This window comes from Heterodontus francisci, chromosome 10 (assembly GCF_036365525.1).
Source record: "Heterodontus francisci isolate sHetFra1 chromosome 10, sHetFra1.hap1, whole genome shotgun sequence".
NCBI classification, from domain to species: Eukaryota; Metazoa; Chordata; class Chondrichthyes; order Heterodontiformes; family Heterodontidae; genus Heterodontus; species Heterodontus francisci.
The window spans coordinates 116,364,961-116,381,624 of NC_090380.1; the positions used below are offsets into that span (position 1 = coordinate 116,364,961).

A 16,664-nucleotide genomic window follows, 5' to 3' on the forward strand; every position below is an offset into this window, starting at 1 on the left:
TGATGTTCCTTTTATCCTCACTGTGTTCTCGAGTCTCTGCTTTTCCTTTTATTCTCGCTGTGTTCTCGAGTCTCTGCTTTTCCTTTTATTCTCGCTGTGTTCTCGAGTCTCTGCTTTTCCTTTTATTCTCACTGTGTTCTCGAGTCTCTGCTTTTCCTTTTATCCTCACTGTGTTCTCGAGTCTCTGCTTTTCCTTTTATTCTCACTGTGTTCTCGAGTCTCTGATGTTTCTTTTATCCTCACTGTGTTGTCGAGTCTCTGCTTTTCCTTTTATTCTCACTGTGTTCTCGAGTCTCTGCTTTTCCTTTTATTCTCACTGTGTTCTCGGGTCTCTGCTTTTCCTTTTATCCTCACTGTGTTATTGAGTCTCTGCTTTTCCTTTTATTCTCGCTGTGTTCTTGAGTCTCTGCTTTTCCTTTTATCCTCACTGTGTTCTCGAGTCTCTGATGTTCCTTTTATCCTCACTGTGTTCTTGAGTCTCTGCTTTTCCTGTTATCCTCACTGTGTTCTCGAGTCTCTGCTTTTCCTGTTATCCTCACTGTGTTCTCGAGTCTCTGCTTTTCCTTTTATCCTCACTGTGTTCTCGAGTCTCTGATGTTCCTTTTATCTTCGCTGTGTTCTCGAGTCTCTGCTTTTCCTTTTATTCTCACTGTGTTCTCAAGTCTCTGCTTTTCCTTTTATCCTCGCTGTGTTCCCGAGTCTCTAATGTTCCTTTTATCCTCACTGTGTTCTCGACTCTCTGCTTTTCCTTTTATTCTTGCTGTGTTCTCGAGTCTCTGCTTTTCCTTTTATCCTCATTGTGTTCTCAAGTCTCTGATGTTCCTTTTATCCTCACTGCGTTCTTGAGTCTCTGCTTTTCCGTTTATCCTCACTGTGTTCTTGAGTCTCTGCTTTTCCTTTTATCCTTGCTCTGTTGTCAAGTCTCTGCTATTCCTGTTATCCTCACTGTGTTCCCGAGTCTCTGATGTTCCTTTTATCCTCACTGTGTTCTCGAGTCTCTACTTTTCCTTTTATTCTCACTGTGTTCTCGAGTCTCTGCTTTTCCTTTTATTCTCGCTGTGTTCTCGAGTCTCTGATGTTCCTTTTATCCTCGCTGTGTTCTGGAGTCTCTGTTTTTCTGTTTATCCTCACTGTGTTCTCGAGTCTCTGCTTTTCCTTTTATTCTCGCTGTGTTCTCGAGTCTCTGCTTTTCCTTTTATCCTCACTGTGTTCTCGAGTCTCTGCTTTTCCTTTTATTCTCGCTGTGTTCTCAGGTCTCTGATTTTCCTTTTATCTTCGCTGTGTTTTCTTGGATCAATGCTGCTCCTTTTATTCTCGCTGTTTTCTTGAGTCACTGCTGCTCCTTTTAGCCCCGCTGTTCCATCCTCTATCTCCTCTCTTCCTTCCTAGTACTTGTCTATCTGTTTCTCCAAAAAAAGTAATTGAAAGTCAGGTAGCAAATGAGGAGGTTTAGACCTGCAGCGATACCGGAAAGGCAGCAACTCACCTTTCATATCAGTGTGTTTCCTGTGGCATGCTAGCATGCTATGCTATGGCAATTGTCCTCATTTTATGTCACTCGCCAAATCGGACCATGGGTAATCCCATGGAGACAGTGCACTTCCAAATCCCAGGAGACAGTGGCGCAGTGCTTTTTTGGTTATTTGTTCATGGACTGTGGGTGTTGCTGGCTAGGCATTTATTGCCCATCCCAAATTGCCCTTGAACTGAGTAATGTGCTAGGCCATTTCAGAGGACTTCTAAGAGTCAACCACATTGCTGTGGGTCTGGAGTCATATGTAGGCCAGACCAGGTAAGGACAGTAGATTTCCTTCCTGAAAGGGCATCATTTAAGCAGATGGGTATTTACAACAATCAACAATGCTTTCATGGTCACCATTGGACGAGCTTTTTTTCCATGTAAGAATAGGAAATATTCTTCTGTTGAGAAGCCCAAGTGAAAAGTCCCCAGGCCCATAGGGCAGGACCCTACAAAGCTGTGAAGAGTAGGAGAGCTGATGAACAGGAAGTAGTTAGATGATGCCAAGCTTCGGTGTTAGAAGATTCCAGTCAGGAGAGAAGACTTCGGAGTTCCCCAGTTTTGCGAGAGAATGAGACAGGGGGAGATGATAAATCTTGATTTTAACATAGCAAGGATGCATAGAAATGAAGACTTGCATTTCTATAACACCTTTCATGACCTTAATATATTCCAAAACACTTAACATCCAATGAAGTGCGTTCAAAGTGTAGTCACTGTTTTAATGGAGGGAAATGAGGCAGCCAGTTTGTGCACAGCAAGCTCTCACAAACAGCAGTGTGATATTGATCAAATAATCAATTTTTAATGATGTTGGTTGAGGGAAGAGGGAGAAGGAAGAGTGAGTAGGAGGAGGGATTGGGAGCTTAGCAGGAACAGCAACAGCAACTTAATTTAGGGATTATTTCTAAAGGGATAGAGTTGGAAAGTAGAGAGGTTTTGCTTGACCTGTGTTGAACCTTTGTTGAATCACACTAAGAGTGCAGTATGCAGTTTTCGTCACCATGTTATCGGGAAATGTAGAGGCACTGGAGAGAGTGCAGAAAAGATTCACAAGGATGATGCCAGGACCCATCAGGAAGGGATGAACAGGTTGGGTCTCTTTGTTTCTTGAAAGGAGAGGGCTGAGGGGGTGACCCGATAATGGCCTTTAAAATTATGAAGGGTTTTGATAGAGTAGACACAGATTGGTCCACTTATGGGGAAGAACTAAACTAGAGGCCATCATTATAAAATAGTCACCAATAGATCAAAAAGGGAGTTCAGAAGAAGCTTCTTTTACCCAGAGAGTAGTGAGAATGTGGAAATTGCTACCACAGGAAGTGGTCGAGGCAAATAGTTTAGATGTATTTCAGCGGAAGATTGATAAGCATTATGAGGGAGAAGGAAATAGAGGGTTATACTGATAGAGTTAGATGAGGAAGGATAAGCAGGGACTTATGTGGGGCATCAAAGCTAGCATGGACTGGTTGGCCCAAATGGCCTGTTTCTGTGCTGTACATTCTATGTGGTTCTATGTGATTTTATGCAAAAGCTTGCACGAGAGTGTTGTCATTAACATAAAAGAATGTGCCAAAGTGCTTGACAGATCTGTCATCATAAATATTGACTACAAGCCATACCAAAGATATTAGGACAGGTTAGTCAAGGAAGAATGTCTTAAAAGGAGGAAAGAGAGGTGGAGAAGTTTACGGAGGGAATTCCAGAGCTTAGGGCCCAGGCAGCTACCAATGGTGGAGTGATGAAACTGGGGGAAGATGTTCAGAGGATAAAAGAATGATAAAATTGTGAGAGGGAGGAGAAAGATTGTGATGGAGAGATTGGAGACAAGAGGGTGATCACCAATCAGACAAAGGCCGTTGCTTGTACATTGTTCAGAAGTTGGAAGGAGGGTGTTGCTGGAAGAAGACCGTCATTCCATACAACCCTCCACCCAGTGATCAGGGCCACATTACTGTTGTCTTTGACCACAGGGACTGCAGCAAGTCAAAAAGGCAGCCCAACACCAACTTCCCAAGGGCAGTTAGGAATAAGCAATAAATGTCAGCCTTGCTAGACTGGTGCGATCGATGGGAGAGGGAAGCAGGAGAAATAAGAGAGACCAGAACTGCATTCAGAATAGGCCATTGAGAGTTTACGATTAAGTGACAAAAGTGAGAAGATGTTCACTGGGTAAGATTGCACTGAGAATGAAACTAAACAAAATAAACAAATAATTGGTGCAGATTCACAATACATGTTCACAGACCCGGACAACAATACATTAGCGAAAGCTTTAATGAACACTTAAGGGTTTGTCACGGTTGGACTCTGAGTGTTATTGACAGAAGCTCTGTTTATTATCCTTGGCGCTCCTTCACATGACATACATTGCTTTTACTTTCATTTCCTGAATCTGTTCAACTGCTGAGCTCTGTAAAATATAAGCCATTGAGAAGGGCCAGAGTCTGTCTTTCTGGAATATTTGTTCTGACGAGTTCCGTGTTTCTTTGTTGAGAGAAAAAAATTCAGAAGAAATTTTTTATAAGTTTAAGTTGAGGGATGCTCCATCAAATACTGCCAGGGCAGGCACAGCACATGTTAGATACAGAGTAAAGCTCCCTCACCACTGTCCCATCAAACACTCGCAGGGCAGGTACAGCAAGGGTTAAATACTAAGTAAAGGTCCCAGACATCTGCCCAGATGGTGAAAGGAAATCATGGATGCTGTGGACTCTATAATCTCATCCGGGACTGATTCATGTCTTTAACGACTAGACCCTTGAAAGAAGCTTGTGGAAGGATTCTGTAAAGTATATGAATAACAGTTGAGAGTGAAGGCAGATTGTGTTCCGATTCCTTTGGATGCTGCTGAAGAGGAATGTCATGGAATCCCAGTGAAGTGTCTCAAATCATCAGCTCCGACTAAAGGGCATTGACTCTTTAATCACAGTTGCTGCATTTTCTTTTTTGTCTCAAATCTCAAATTGTCAAATCTTACTTTTTTTTCACAGATATCAGCCCACCAGCACAAGGTGTGGATCACAGGCAAGTACAGCGGGAGCTTGGCGAAGTTATCTTACGTCTACACAACCCGCTTGTCCTCACGCCATCAAGCATACAAGTCACGTGGACGGTAAGCAGCTGATCATTTTACTGATATTGTCCTGTAAGGAAATCTCCCACTCTCACCGAGCGGTATTTACTCATTAGGTGTGAAGCGTGACTCTGTGGGTGGCACACCTGCATCTGAGTCTGAGCGTTTTGGCTGCAAGTCCCACTCCAGAGACTTTGAATACAAAATCCAGGCTGAGACGCCGAGTGCAGAATTAAGCGAGTGCTGCATTGTTGGGAGTGCCATGTTTCGAATGAGACATTACACCAAGACTCTGTCTGCCCTCTCAGGTGGATGTTAGTGGTGCCATAAAGAGCAGGGGAGTTCTCCCTGGTGCCCTGAGCAATATTTATTCCCCCAACCAACATCATAAAATAGATGATCTGGTCACTTTTACATTGCAGTGTGTGGGACCATTCTGTGTGCAAATTGGCCGTTGTGTTTACCTAAATTAGAAAAGTGACTGTGCTATTTTGGTTGTGAAAAGTTCTGGGATGTCTGAAGGATGTGAGTAGCACTATGTGTAATTGGGATGTGGGCATCACTGCCAAGACCAGCATTTATTACTCATCCCTAATTGTCCTTGAGAAGGTGGTGGTGAGCTGCCTTCTTGAACCGCTGCAGTCCTTGGGGTGTAGGTACACCCACAGTGCTGTTAGGAAGGGAGTTCCAGGATTTTGACCCAGCGACTGTGAAGGAACGGCGATATTGTTCCAAGTCAGGATGGTGTGTGGCTTGGAGGGGAACTTGCAGGTACAGGTCGTGGGTTTGGAAGGTGCTGTTGCAGGAGGCTTAGTGAGTTGCTGCAGTGCATCTTGTAGATGGTACACACTGCTGCCACTGTGCGCCAGTGGTGAAGGGAGTGACTGCTTAAGGTTGTGGATGGGGTGCCAATCAAGCGGGCTGCTTTGTCCTGGATGGGGTTGAGCTTCTTGAGTGTAGTTGGAGCTGCACTCATCCAGGCAAGTGGAGAGTATTCCAGCGCACTCCTGACTTGTGCCTTGTTGAAAGTGTACAGCCTTTGGGGAGACAGGAGGTGAGTTACTTGCCACAGAATTCCCAGCCTCTGACCTGTTCTTGCAGCCACAGCATTTATGTGTCTGGTCCAGTTACGTTTCTGGTCAATGGTGACCCACAGGATGTTGATGGTGGGGGATTCAGTGATGGCGATACCATTGAACATGAAGGGGAGATGGTTAGATTCTCTCTTGTTGGAGATGTTCATTGCCTTGCACTTGTATGACACAGATGTTACTTGCCACTTATCAGGCTAAGCCTGAATGTTGTCCAGGTCTTGCTCAATGAGGACATGCTTCTTTCTTTCTCTAGAGTAGGATTGTGAAGATGCATTATCTCAACTCAGTGAGGATCAATATAGGCTGGAAGAGGAAGATGATAGGAAAGTTAAAAGGAGTGCCAGCCATTGTTGTATTAATATAAGGGACAGAGTCTATTCCTGTTTGGGGAGAGCTATCAAGGTAGATCGTCCTAGAGTCTTTTTTTTCAAGAGTCATTTACGATACGGAAGGAGACCATTTGGCCCATCAGGTCCATGCCGGTGTCGTTACCTTCAGATTGATGTGAAGTACAAACATGGAGAGAGGTTGATGGATCTCATTGTGTTAGATGGAACTTGTTGTTCTTAAGATCATGTTCCCGGAGATTCATATTGCAAGGGTGCTTGAAGTGACAACGAAACAGCTTTAATTCAGCTGTATCTGATGTGAGGATCCAATGCAAGCACTAGAGAGTAGATTTTCCAAGCTTCTGTTCCAGGGTTTCACTTGAAAGGATTGTGGATCAGAGTATGAAACACTGAGGTCAGCATGCCAGACTGAAATTGTACCAGGGATAAGGGATTTCTGTCATATGGAGAGAATGGAGAAGCTGGGAATCACCTTAGAGCAGAGAAAGTAAAGGAGAGATTTGATAGAGGTGTTCAGAATCATGTGGGGTTTTGATAGAGTAAATAAGGTGAAACTTTTTCCAGTGGGACGAGGACAGATCATTGGCAAAAGATCCAGAGGGGAGATGGGATTTTTTTTAACACAGCGAGTTGTTGTGATCTAGAATGCACTGCCTGAAAGGGCGGTGGAAGCAGATGTAACTTCCAAAAGGGAATTGGATAACTAGTTGAAGGGAAAGAAATTGCATAGCTATATGGGGAGAGAGCACCGAGAGTGGGGCTAATAGCTCTATCAAAGAGCTGGCAGACACATGTGAGGCCGATTGGCCTCCTGTTGCTGTATCATTCGATAACTTCCGGAACTCCTAATTTCCAGTAATTCAAGTTAAAATGAGGTCACATCTCCTTTGAGAATGATACAGTTTGAGCCCAATCTGCTGTGGTCTGGAATTATAATCATCGAAGCAAAAGAATCTTACAGTACGGAAGGAGGCCATTCGATCCATCTCTGAAAGAGCTATTCAGTTAGCCCCACTCCTCCCTGCTCTTTCTCCCGGCAAATCTTTCCTTTTCCTTTCATAAGTAATGCCCAGTCTTTGCCATCCTTTCTAAAGGCTGGTGCCCAGAATTGGGCACAATGCTCTAGCTGAGGTCTAACCAAGTGTTTTATGACTACCTTGGTTTTGCACTCTGTGCCTCAGTTTATAAAGCCAAGATCCCGTATGCTTTCTTTTTAACAGCCTCAGAAACTTGTCCTGTCACCTGCAGAGTTATGTATTCACATGCCCCCAGGTCTCTCTGTTCCTGTACTGCCTTTAAAGTTTATACTATCTCTCCTGATCGTTCCTTCCGATGTGTATCATTGCATTTGGAGGGGATGGACAAATACTTCCGGGTTTTAGAAACTACCAGCCTTGTCTCTTGGTTCCACACAGGTCGACCGCCAATCACAGTTCATCCAGGGTTACCGAGTGATGTACCGGCAAATCTCCAGTCTCCCGAGCCCTTCGTCCTGGCAAGTAATGGAAGTCAAAGTGCCAACCGAGCGGAGCGCAGTCCTTAATAATCTGAAGAAGGGTGTCACCTACGAGATGAAAGTCCGGCCTTATTTCAATGAGTTTCAGGGGATCGACAGCGAATCAAAAACTGCGCGCACAAATGAGGAAGGTGGGTTGTGAGAAGTGTCGTATTTACCTTTTCAATGTTTTATGGAAACTATATCCGGCTGGATCTTTTTTGGAGTGGGGCATCTTATGCCATGCCCTTTAGTTAAACTCTTTTTATGTTCCCTTCAGCTCTCATTTTTTTTTTTGCTCCGTAACTTGGCGGAAGTGTGAGCTGATGACCGCATGATGAGGGCAACGAGGCATCTGGGACCTCAGTGAATGACAGGACCAACAATTTATCTCCTCAACCAATGAGATTTAAGGATTGAGAAAGAAGCAAAGGAATGACAGGGATGGAAATTGCATGAATTTGAGTCAAATCCGGTACAGAAAGAGAAATAAAGAGAGGAAAAGAAATATTGGATTATGGGAGAGAGAGGAAAAAAGAGACAGAAATTTCAAATGTTAAAATCTCTGACAACAATTGATTATTGTGAAGGAGTGAGACTCCACTGCTTAAGTTAGTTCCTCTCTGGATCTGAGAGGTTAATTGGCATTTCATTAATAGTTACCACATCATTAAAAGGGTACTTACTCTATAAATTACAACCCTATAACTTTCTGAGGTCAGTTTAACAAACAATTATATGCAAATCTAGCAAGTTCTTAAAACTAACGGGGTGACTGAGGGCGCGAAACCGTGTTGTTACGGTCGAGGTGGGAAGAGTGCACTGTCTTTTCTAGTTCCACTTCTCCGCAGGTCACAACATATATTTAAATGTTTACCTGGTTACCGACACAGCCAATCATATACTCTATTTTTCTTATCCCAGAATAAAATACACCAACCAGGTTTCTTCAATACACAACAAAATGATCAGTTTATTATGAAACATGACTTAACCAGTAACAAAGCAAAGCATTAACATACAGATTGAAATTTGAAAGTTCCTTTTTTTTAAATTCCCCAATTACACTCACACAAACACTGGAAAAAACACAGAAGTTCTCTCTGCAGAGATCTGTTACAAAAAAAAGACAAAAAAAAAACCTACTTTGGCCAAATACTTGTGAATTCTTGATGAAAAAAAAGAGAAGATATGGAAGGATGTCTGTTGTCCCTTTTTTGGCCTGGCGTTCAGATTATACGGAGACTGGTCACTGGGATCCTTTCAGAGGCAATCCGTTCTGGAGATGTCGAGAATCATTCTGGTAGGCTTTCTCGGAGAAATGTAGCAACAGGGTTTCCACCAGCACACTCTTGAATTGCAGGATTTTTTTTCAGTTTATCAGGAGCTATGCAGCACCTGGAACTTTAGCTCTCCCACACTGGATCTTTGCAGGATTTCCTCAAAAGAGGTAGAGAAGGAGATGAGCTGGGTGGTTTCTTTATTCCTCGGCAGAAGAACGCCAACTGTCTTGAAACAGTTCACACCCAACTAAACTGAAAACAATGTCCAAACCCCAGACAGAGAGTCGTCCTCCTGACCTCCATAAATCTTGACATGTGGCTTCTCTGTAACCATTTTTCCCCAAGTCACCAAGGGTTCTGTTGTTTACTGAGCCCAAAGCACATGACGTCCAGCACAGGTGGTTTTCAAAAAGCCTCTCAAGTGTCCTTTCGGTGAACTAGGTAAAATAAAACATCCATGGAATCTTTTGAGTTTTAACACAAGTCCTCAAAAAAAAATTTTTTAAATGGAAGCACTTTCGTAACAGTGTAAACAGACCAGAAAGTTCTGAAACAAAAACGGAAAGTGCCATAAATGCTCAGCAGGTCAGGCAGCATCTGTGGAGTGAAAAACAGAGTTTATGATTCAGGTCAATGACCTTTCATCAGAACTGGCATATCTTTTCATCCCCTGAACCTGCTGGATGATTTGTGCATTCATAACAGCGTATGCCATTAACACATGGTTATATTTCCAGCAAGCTCCAACCCACTGTTTTTATTTCCCTCGCCTTTTCTCCTCTTCTCTGTTAGCTGGATGCAGAGCTGATCTGGGCCTCACAGCCGAGCATCCCATCCTGTTGTCCTGATGTCCGCACACATGCATTTTCCACCAGGAGTCAGTGGGAATCCTGTCTGATTTTCCCTCCTCTGCCCAAGTATGTTGAGGCGAAGTCTATCATTCTAAGTTTCACCTCGGTTGAGGTCAGTTAGCTCAGCGACTGCCAGAGCATGAACCCAGAACTCCTCCATCTTAGTTTTTTATTCATTTTCAGGATGTAGGTCGCCGACAAGGCTGGAATTTATTACCCATCCCTGGTTACCCCTTGAGGAGGTGGAGGTGAGCCTTCCTCTTGAAGCTGACTGGCTTGTCAGCCATTTCAGAGAGCGGTTAAATGTCCACCATGTAGGGTGTGGGCCTGGAGTCACATATAGGCCTAGATTGGGTAAGAATGGCAGGTTTCCTTCTCTAAAGGGGTGTTAGTGAACTGGTTGGCTTCATCTGACAATACAACAGCTTGATGGGCACTGTTACTGAGAGCAGCTTTTTTGTTCCAGATCATTTTAAACTGAATTAAAATTCTGAAACTGCCCATGGTGGGATTTGAACTGGATTCAGGCCTTTGGATTACTAGTCTAATAACATAACCACAACCCCACTCTATCCAAAAGGCTCGCGAAGCTCCCATACCTTTATAAGGGTCTCCTTTGACATCCAGCTCCATATTCATTTCCCCGCAAAGCCCATAGAACCATAGAAAAATTACGGCAGAGAAGGAGGCCATTCAGCCCATCGTGTCCATGCTGGCCGAGAAAACTAGTCGTCCAATCTAATCCCACTTTCCAGCACTTGGTCCATAGCCTTGCAGGTTACAGCACTTCAGGTGTATGTCCAGGTACCTTTTAAATGAGTTGAGGGATTCTGCCTCCACCACCGATCCTGGCAGTGAATTCCAGACACCCACCACCCTCTGGGTGAAAAAGTATTTCCTCATGTCCTCTCTAATCCTCTACCAGTCACCTTAAATCTGTGCGCCCTGGTAATTGACCTCTCCGCTAGCGGAAACAGGGTCCTTCCTGTCTATATAGGCCCACTGTTTGAATCCTTTACGATTGCCTTCCACCATCCTGACCAGAGTTATGAATGGGATCTCCATGGCCACAGTATGATGTCCCTTTTTACTCTCTTCGACGTCTCCGAGGGATTTAGTACCATCAATGACCCCATCCTCTTCTGTCACCTCTGCTCCACTGTTCAGTTCTGTGGGGCTGCCTTGCACAGGTCCATTCCCACGTGACCCAAACCAGACTGCAATGTTTTCACTTCCTGCCCCCTCTTTTCACCTCCAGATTCCCCCAAAGATCCTTGGTCCTCTATTCTGCATCTGTGCAACAACATATTGATATATTTCCTTTAACAGATATAGCAAAAAAAAGTTCCTAATTACTTACCAGAAGGAGCCAGGGGAAAAAAATGGACGCTCAGCCAGAACAAAAGAGATTAGGAGGGTCGGCCAAAAGCTTGGTTGGATTGATGGGTTTTGAGGAAGATTCTGAAGGTGGAAAGACAGTAGTCTTAAGGAGAGAGTTTCAGAGAGAAGTGTTAAATTACTTGAAGCTCCAATGTTGAGGATGATGGGGTGGAGAAAAGGCAAGCTGGGGGGATATAGAATGTGAGTTGAGCTGAAGGGAATATGGTAGGGTGGGATGTAGATGAGTACTAGATTTTTAAACTGAAGGTTTTCTGGGGGTGGGGGTGTGTAATGAAGGTTGTTGAAGCCGCAGTATGGGTGAGTGGGACCAAGTGTGCGATAGGCAGATGGGTTTTGTCAGTGGTGTTCATGGAAACTGGAGGATGGGTACCCAGCAAGGACACTATTGGCGTAAAGCCTAGAGATGTCAGCTGCATGAATATGGGTTTCAGCTGCGGAGGCACTGAGGGGAGGGCTGGAGACATGTGATGTTCCAGATGTGGCAATGATCCTTCTTGGTGATTGATAGTATTGTGGGGGAGGTGGGGCTTAGCACTCAGCTCAAGGTTGAATATTACACCAAGGTTATGAATGTTGTGGTTCCGTCTGATAGAGTGTGCTGGGGAAGGGGATAGAGACGGTGCTCAGGGTATAGAGTCAATGCAGAGAGCTGAACACAAGAGCGTTGGGCTCCCTAATGTCAACCCAAATTAAGTCAAGTCAAGTTAGCACTCATCCAAGATGATGTCAGTCTTATAGCACAAGGGCAGTGGAGTGATCAATAGAAATGGTGCAGAGTTCTTGCTGTGTAACCCCACTGCACTGGATGATGTCACACCATAGCTCCTTATTCAGTCCTTTACACCCTTAATCTATTTTTTTTCCCTCTACTCTCTTTGAAGCACCTTGGAATGTTATACTGTATATCTAACGCATGCAGTACCTGCCCTGGGAGTGTTTGGTGGGGACAGTGTAGAGGGAGCTTTACTCTGTATCTAGCCTGTGCTGTATCTGCCCTGGGAGTGTTTAATAGGACAGTGTAGAGGGAGATTTACTCTGTATCTAACCTATGCTTTACCTGCCCTGGGAGTGTTTAATGGGACAGTGTAGATAATGGTTAACTGTGTACCAATCCTGCACTGTTCTTGGCCGAGGACTGTTTGATTCTCCTATTAGTTGGCTAAAATGGAATGGTATTCATTATCCAGCACTAACATTCCTCACCTTGACAAGAACAAGACTGACATTTAAAAAAAAGCATAAACTTTCTGGTGACTGAATATGTAAGAGTGCAGGTCCCACTGTGCAGAAATGCACCATCAATCATTTTGAGGATATATTTATAGAGTCTCTGCATGTCGGAACACACAGAGGCTTTGCAAAAATCCTGCACAGAGCCCAGCAACACTCAGTAGCTAGCAGAATGTCATGTTAAATGCTCGCTAATAGCGAGGGGCTAACTGTACAGCAATGATTGAGCCTCTTCACTCACACCCAGATGAACTCTTTCGATAATCAATAGCCTCAGATTATCTCAAGGAAAACATCACCCAGTGCTGCTGGCACATCTCGCTCTGTGTGCCATGAGTTAGATTTGTTCCTGCACCCTTCATCTTAAAAATTATTTTGTAACTTATTGGAATGGTTCCTGATAACAAATACAGTGAGGGCAATGGGACATCGGGGATCTCTGTGAATGACATGACCAATGGTTTATTTCCTTCACCAATGAGATTGAAGGATTGAGACAGAAACAGAGGGATGATGGAGAAGAAAATGGGGTGAATTAGTTTGATCAGTACCGAAAAAGAGGAAAGGAGCAGGAAAGTTTGGATTAAGAGAGAGAAACACAAGATATCTCTGCCTCACCAGAAGTTGCTGGTGACAGCAAGTGCCTTTTACACACATTTTTTTTACAAAGTTCTGGGCCGTTGTATCCATTATGAATGTGAAAAGTCTTTGGCAGCTTCAAGAGCTGATTGGATCATTTTCTCCAGGGTCTCTCCTTCCTCATCTGAAGGTGCTAACTCTTGCTTGGTTTACAGTTCCACAAATACCACTTGCCTTGCTTGGCCTCACCCCCAGACCTCATTGTGTGAGCCTAGGGAATAAGTGTTAGCAGGATATTTGGCTGCAGAGGAGATATGGAGATTGCTGAAAAAAAGGCATGCTTTCAAAGCTTTTTGTCTTGCACTTATCAGGACAGAAGCAAGAGTGACAAATGTTAAAGGGAGCAACAATTTATACTGCATGAGAAAAGGGTGTGGATTGGTTGGCAAGTGGACTCTGGTCAAGGCGTTCCATGTAGAATGCACTGTCCCCCACGCTTTTGTTTAATTCAAACGAGGCACAAAGCCTGGACGTGTTGCTTTTGCCTGCAGAGGACAGGTCCCTGTGTATGAATATATGTAGCTTCTAGCTTCTTCTCCATGCACCTGACCGTCACCTTCCTGTGGATGTGGAAGGAGTCTACTTGCACACTAGGTCAGATGGCAAGCTCTACAATCTATCAAGGCTGAAATCAAAGACAAAAACACATCACATCCTGATCAGAGAACTCACACAGAAACTCAATTACAAAGACTCATGGACTGTCTCTTCTGTGCCTGTAACTTGTTCTCCTTGACCATAAGTGTCAAGAAAACCGTGGTCATGGGACAAGATGTTGCATCTCTTCCCCGATCACACTAAATAACCCCCACTGGAAGTGGTTAGCAAATTCTGCTACCTTGGGTTCACAGTGACAGACAACCTGTCCCTCGATGCAGACCTTGATACATGCATAGGGAAAGCAACTACCACCTTTGGCTGACTTGCGAAATGAGCATGGGATAATATCAAGCTGACCCTTAGGACCAAGCTGATGGTTTATCAGGCCTGTGTTCTCAGCACCTTGCTGTATGGCTGTGAAACATGAGTGACTTACAGCTACCAGGAAAAGAAGCTCAATAACATCTGTGGCATATTATGGGTATTTCCTGGCAGGACCAAATCACGAATGTGGCAGTCAAAGGCAGAGCTCCCAATCAGAATCCTAATCACACAGAGGCGGCTTCGGCAGATCAGACATGTCCGCAGGATGGAAGATGGTCACATACCCAAGGACCTTCTGTGTGGTGAGGTAGCCGGGGTGAGATGACCAGTGGGGCTTCCAAAGCTTGCAAGTGTGACATGAAGGCCCAAAATGTTGACTATCACACTTGGGAGTCACTGGCTGGCGAAAGAGGGAAATGGTGACACAGCCTGTGGACTGGTGTGCACTACCACGATGACCAGTCACTACAGCAGCTTGGCAACAGGCACCAACATCAAAAACAACAACTCACAGCGTCACTTGGCAGCTTCACATGCAGCACTTGTGGCAGAACCGGCCTCTCAAGGATTAGCCTTCAGAGCCATAAGTGAAGGTGCACCAAGAGACGACACCCCAGTTAATTGGATTGTTTGCTGTATGTCCGTCATCATTCGCTAGATGGAAGGATGCCGACAGCAAGCGTAAGTGAGCCCAACTGATCATCTTAAATTGGTTGTTAGTGTAATTCTTAGTACACTCTGGATTGTTCAGTAAGTGCTGTCCAATTGCGGAATCACATTTAATGTTAGACATTGTGTTCTGAATTTATGAAGTACAAACTGGTTGAGTACAGTCAGTACTCTGCCTATTGTGAACAACCGAAGGGACGTGCTGTTTGATACAATCCGCCAGTCATTAGGACATATGGCCCGCATCGCACCGGCACTGTAATTCATATACCACGTTACTCATTTGTGTGGTAGGCAGAACGATTTTTTGGTTTGATGGCAGCATCCTGTTGGTAGAAAATACCACTTGTGTTGCTGCTGCATAGTAGCAGAGTGAAACAGCTAGCTTCACCTGTTGCTCAAATTTTTGGGATACCTTACACTTCCAGGGTAATTTGAGGTAGATCCACAGGTGCCAACCTTAGGCTCATTCACGAGTATGCGAGATACACAATGGGCAATGATCTGATCAGGGTAACCATTATCCCACAGAATAGCTTTGATGCGCCCTATTTCGGTGTCAAGATTGCATGATGAGCAAATGGCTCGGGCCCTATTTATGAGGTTGCCAATAAGCCCAATCTTTTAGGGTGTGGAGCTGTAGGAATCACAACTCATATATTGATCAGTGAAGGTAGGCTTGCGGTAGACAGCAGAGAAATCCATTAATGGGTTCTCTATTACTGTCGAACAGAGTGTGTTAAGAAATGTGGCATTCTTGCGTCTGTCCTGATGAGTGCAAGATGAAAAGCTTCGACAGCATGTCTCTTTTTCAGCAAGGTTCTGTACTACAAGTGACCATATATGAAGAAACAAAATTGACAGTCAGGAAAACAACAGTTGGTCTTTCATGCCTGCCCCCCCCGCCCCACCAACAACGTAATGGTTAGAGCATCATGACTGGGCACTTCCTACACCCCTGCCCATTCCTTCCTCCTCTCCAATACCCTGCCCACCCCTCCCCTCCCACCACCCTGCTACCCCCCCCCCTCACAGTCATTTGATAAAAGGGTTATGATTGAGAAAGCTAAGGGAAGTTTCGAGACCCAGAGTCAAAGACATGAGCATGATTGAAAAGAGTAGGATAGAAGATGAATTGAATCATGAAGCAATGGTTAGACCATGCAGATCAAGCTGCAGGCAAATGAGGCATGATCCAGATGTTTTACTTCGCGGTTTGGAAATCCAAGGCATGCAACAGCTAGTATACTCTGTACCTATCATCAGTTGGCATACCATATACCTCTCACTAGCCGGTATATTTTATACATGCCAATAGCCTCTTTTTTACACAATGATGTATATTAAGGCTGTTGGCAGATAGAGTGTGTACCTACTGATGGCTGGTATAGGATATATCGAAAGGTGATAGATAACAGGGTATATCCATCGGTGACTGTGTACTATATACCAGCTGGTGAGGGGTATAGTGTGTACCTGCTAATAGCAGGAACACTGTGTACCTACATATAGCATGTATCGTGTATACCCACTGATAGCAGTTATAGTGAGTACCTGCTGATGGCAGGTATAGTGTGTACCAGCTGGTCAGGGGTATAATGTTTGCCAGCTTACACATTCAGTCCTTGGTAACACAGCCGTGTGAGAAATCAGTTGACATAGTGCTGTGAACATTGTTTTCCATCTGAGAGCCCAGAGTCTGCATTGCCATCTTCTGTATTTTGATCTGGATAAAGAGTGTTGCACATTTTTCTACCCTTCCGAGTTCACCTCCATAGCAACTCTATTTATTGCTGAGAGAGTTTAAAAAATGGCTCTGTCAATAATTGACCTCGCCTCAACCCTTTCATAAAAGTGAGTTATGCAGTTTGCACTCAATTATTCTCTCTCTAGTTCTCTTTCTCTATCACCTTCCCCTTCTCATTTCATCTCTCACTCCTTTCAGCTGTTATCCCTCTTCCTCCCACCTCCTTTTCTCTTCCCTTTCATCTCTCTCCTTCCCTCTCTGTCTCTCTCCTTCACTTTCTGACTGTCTGTCTCTCTTCTTCCCTCCCGTTCTCTCTGTCTCTCTCCTTCCCTTTCTGACTGTCTGTGTCTCTCCTTCCCTCTCTGTCTCTCTCCTTCCCTCTGTCT

At 44.4% G+C, this 16,664-nt stretch overlaps 1 protein-coding gene across 7 annotated transcripts in view; it reads left to right on the plus strand.

The window, feature by feature from the left end:
* robo2 (roundabout, axon guidance receptor, homolog 2 (Drosophila)) overlaps positions 1–16,664 on the plus strand; it is a 644,486-nt gene that overhangs the window by 533,611 nt on the left and 94,211 nt on the right. For all 7 annotated transcript variants that reach the window (XM_068041290.1, XM_068041296.1, XM_068041294.1 and 4 more), the window contains exons 14-15: positions 4,513–4,634; positions 7,455–7,686. In XM_068041290.1, the coding sequence (XP_067897391.1) occupies positions 4,513–4,634; positions 7,455–7,686 (354 nt within the window). The remainder of the gene's footprint in view (positions 1–4,512; positions 4,635–7,454; positions 7,687–16,664) is intronic.